Source organism: Petaurus breviceps, unplaced genomic scaffold, assembly GCF_028583685.1.
Source record: "Petaurus breviceps papuanus isolate PSGF00001 unplaced genomic scaffold, PetGlider_PUasm1.0 91023, whole genome shotgun sequence".
In the NCBI taxonomy this organism is placed as follows: Eukaryota; Metazoa; Chordata; class Mammalia; order Diprotodontia; family Petauridae; genus Petaurus; species Petaurus breviceps.
Genome location: NW_027187398.1, coordinates 1560972 through 1564024, shown reverse-complemented (window position 1 = coordinate 1564024; position 3053 = coordinate 1560972). Strand labels below are relative to the sequence as shown.

General features: G+C 37.9%; 1 protein-coding gene across 2 annotated transcripts in view; it reads right to left on the bottom strand.

Moving 5' to 3' along the window:
* Positions 1-315: 315 nt before the first annotated feature.
* Positions 316-3053, bottom strand: part of VMP1 (vacuole membrane protein 1) — a 157121-nt gene continuing 154383 nt past the window's right edge. For both annotated transcript variants that reach the window (XM_069078016.1, XM_069078017.1), the window contains 2 exons: positions 2372-2474; positions 316-1163 (listed from right to left, as the gene is read on the bottom strand). In XM_069078016.1, coding sequence (XP_068934117.1) covers positions 1020-1163; positions 2372-2474 — 247 coding nt within the window. In that variant the 3' untranslated portion in view covers positions 316-1019. The remainder of the gene's footprint in view (positions 1164-2371; positions 2475-3053) is intronic.

Sequence of the window (3053 nt, the reverse complement as noted above, 5' to 3'; positions counted from 1 at the left end):
TAAGTGATCTGATATTATGAAAGCAAATTTCATGCTTGTTAAACCTGACACCTTTTTCTATTTAAGTAAATCAATAGATAACCATTTCCCAAATTGAATAATAATGACTTAGCTTGCCAACCAAGATTCTTTGCAAGGCAAAGTTCCCAACTTGAGTACCATTCTGGCCTACAATTGAAAATACAAAAGGTGTCAGTCTTTCTCTTGGGTTAGTTGGAGATAACAGAGACAGAGATTGTGGGCAAGACAAGGCAGCCAGTAAGTTGGTAAAAGCTAAAAGACAGTGAAAAAAACCACTCAAGAAGACAGACACAATTCTGGAATGATCAAAGATGACTTTATAAATTTTTTTTTGGTGACTTCATTCTAAATATACAGAATAAAAAATGGTGCCAGTTGATTTATGAGGCACCAATCAGATTTTGCTTACACTGTCTTAATGTAAAAGGCACCCCAGAGGTGTGCAATGCATCATAAAATAACATCTTTTTTCTGGGTGGGTGAGGAAGGAGGGCTGGGCAGGATGGAATATAAAGTATCATCATGATAGACATGCAAGACTGTTATCCAATCTATTATCATTCATATACATTTTGATGATTTAGAAAATGTCCACTTATGCCAAGCCAAATAAACTTGATACATGAAAAAAAAAAATAATATTTTTGAGGGAGGTGGCTTGAAGTCTCTAATTATACTGCTGTGCATTAATTTTGGGAGTAACTTAAAATGATATTAAATGCCACACACCATCCAACTTAGAAAACCCAACTCAGACTGAATTAAGAAGACTATGTACCTTACCTTTACATACAAGTCTGTCAGTGAAAAGTATGGACTAATTGCTTTCAAAAACAATTTTTTTCACCCCCACCCCAACACCCCCAGAAAAAAATTATTGGTTTGGAAAATGGTTGATTTCTTTTTTTTCTGTATCCCTGTTTACAATAGTGCCAATTTAAGTCGACCCCATCAATTATAGTTTCTGTGAATGGGCATATAAATTGTATCTCTCGGCCTCATTTGGTTTTTTCCTCTGAGTACATTTGCTGCTGGATTCGCTTGACATAGCTTTGTGCCATGGAATTGATGATGGATAAGATGAAGTAGCACACCATGACAATGACTAGATTTTCAAATATCCAGGACAACCAGTTTTCCCCCTGTAGGAATAAACACAGAAAAAATACAAGAAAATCCTTGTTAGTGGGGGGGGGGGGCAATAGAAAAAGAGTAAGAACTGTGAGCCAACCGTTCTACAATCCTAACCACTGCAGTCACCTGAAATAGGAACAGATACCAACTTATATTATCCCTCATGGGCTTGGATTCACATGACTACTATTCAGGCCTTCTTATACCCAAAGTGACTGGCAAGGACCTGAGCCTAAAAAGACCTAGGATGATCAGCACTCTCATGGCCAAAGGCTTAATTCTGCTCCTAATAACTTGTTATTGTGTTGAGAATAAGCCAAGTGTGAAGTCATTTTGTGTCATTCGCTAAGCAAATGAGTCATCATTACTTTTATATACATAGAATAGTTCAATAATAATGGAGTATCTGCAAATATAAAACCGAGGAGACTAGGGTTTTGCTCTTACTCCAACATTTGTTTCCCAGTAGACTGTTCAAGAAGACTTTAAAAAAATATACTTTAAAATATCTAGCTCTGTCGAGTGAGGGCAGCAAAGGACAACATGGTGATCCCATCAGATGCATTAAACACAAGTTTTTTCCTAGTTTCTAGTTCCTGTTATGTTCAGTCATCCTCTTTTATAAGAAATTGGACTTTTCCCTTCTGAGAATCACCAATGTGGTTCTAAAAGCCAAAGATCAGAGTCTAGAACAGAACTTAGTGATTTATATTATGATCAAGGACTTGGTAAATTTAAAAAATAACTTTACTGCTTCCTTATCAGACAAGGAAAACATTGAGAATAAAAAAGCCACTTTTATTAATGATAATAGTTACATTCATCACATTACCCAAGGCTGTGGATTTTTGGGTAAGGTATTCAGAAAATCTGTATTTAGTCATTTTATTTTTTTATTACAGGTCCATTCAAGAAAAACACAAATAGTTCTACTATAAGCAACACTGATTTACATATTAAGAGCAATCATAAATTCAATTTCAGTTTGTCAAGAAACCTAGGAGATAAAAGCAATTCCTAACCTAGTTTTAGGCAAACAAGCCCCATACTAATTAGTCTGAAACAAGCAACTGATTTTTTCAGTTTAAGACAGATTGTTAGTAGGTTTCTCTTCAAATTTTCTGCTTCTTATTCAGGAAGAAGCAGTAAATATTAAGTTCTGACTAAAAATTATTTTGGCAGAAGTAAAGAGAAAACAATGAGTTACAAGTCTCACCTGTGGCACACCCTCCTCTGTCTTGTGGTGAAGCTTCTGCCGCTGAGCCTCCAAGTACTCTTGGAAAGGTTTCTGCAGAGAAGGACCCAGACTGGGGACAGCCCTGGAGGTAGGGCACAGCCGATGGGAAAGAAAACATTTGGGGAGAAAGCAAACAGATAATTTTAAAGATGTGCTCTACTTACCACTCAGGCTTAAAAAGATAAAAAGGAAAAATGAAAACCATAAAACACAGAAGATGAATTGAAAAAAAAAGCCAAGGCACAAAGAGGCGGTGCTATAATCTTTCTGGAGAAGAAAAACCTCTTCTTACCCACAAAAAGGGGGGAAAGTGAGAAAAACTGCTCCCAGAAACTGATTGTGAGAAAGGAGAAAGCCAGAGAGGGAGAGCGAGAGAGAGAGAGAGCGAGAGAGAGAGCGAGAGAGAGAGAGAGAGAGAGAGAGAGAGAGAGAGAGAGAGAGAGAGAGAGAGAGAGAGAGAGAGAGAGAGAGAGAGAGAGAGAGAGAGAGAGAGAGAGAGAGAGAGAGAGAGAGGGAGAGAGAGAGAGAGAGAGAGAGAGAGAGAGAGAGAGAGAGAGAGAGAGAGAGAGAGAGAGAGAGAGAGAGAGAGAGAGAGAGAGAGAGAGAGAGAGAGAGAGAGACAGAGAGAGACAGAGAGAGAGACAGAGAGAGAGAGAGAGAG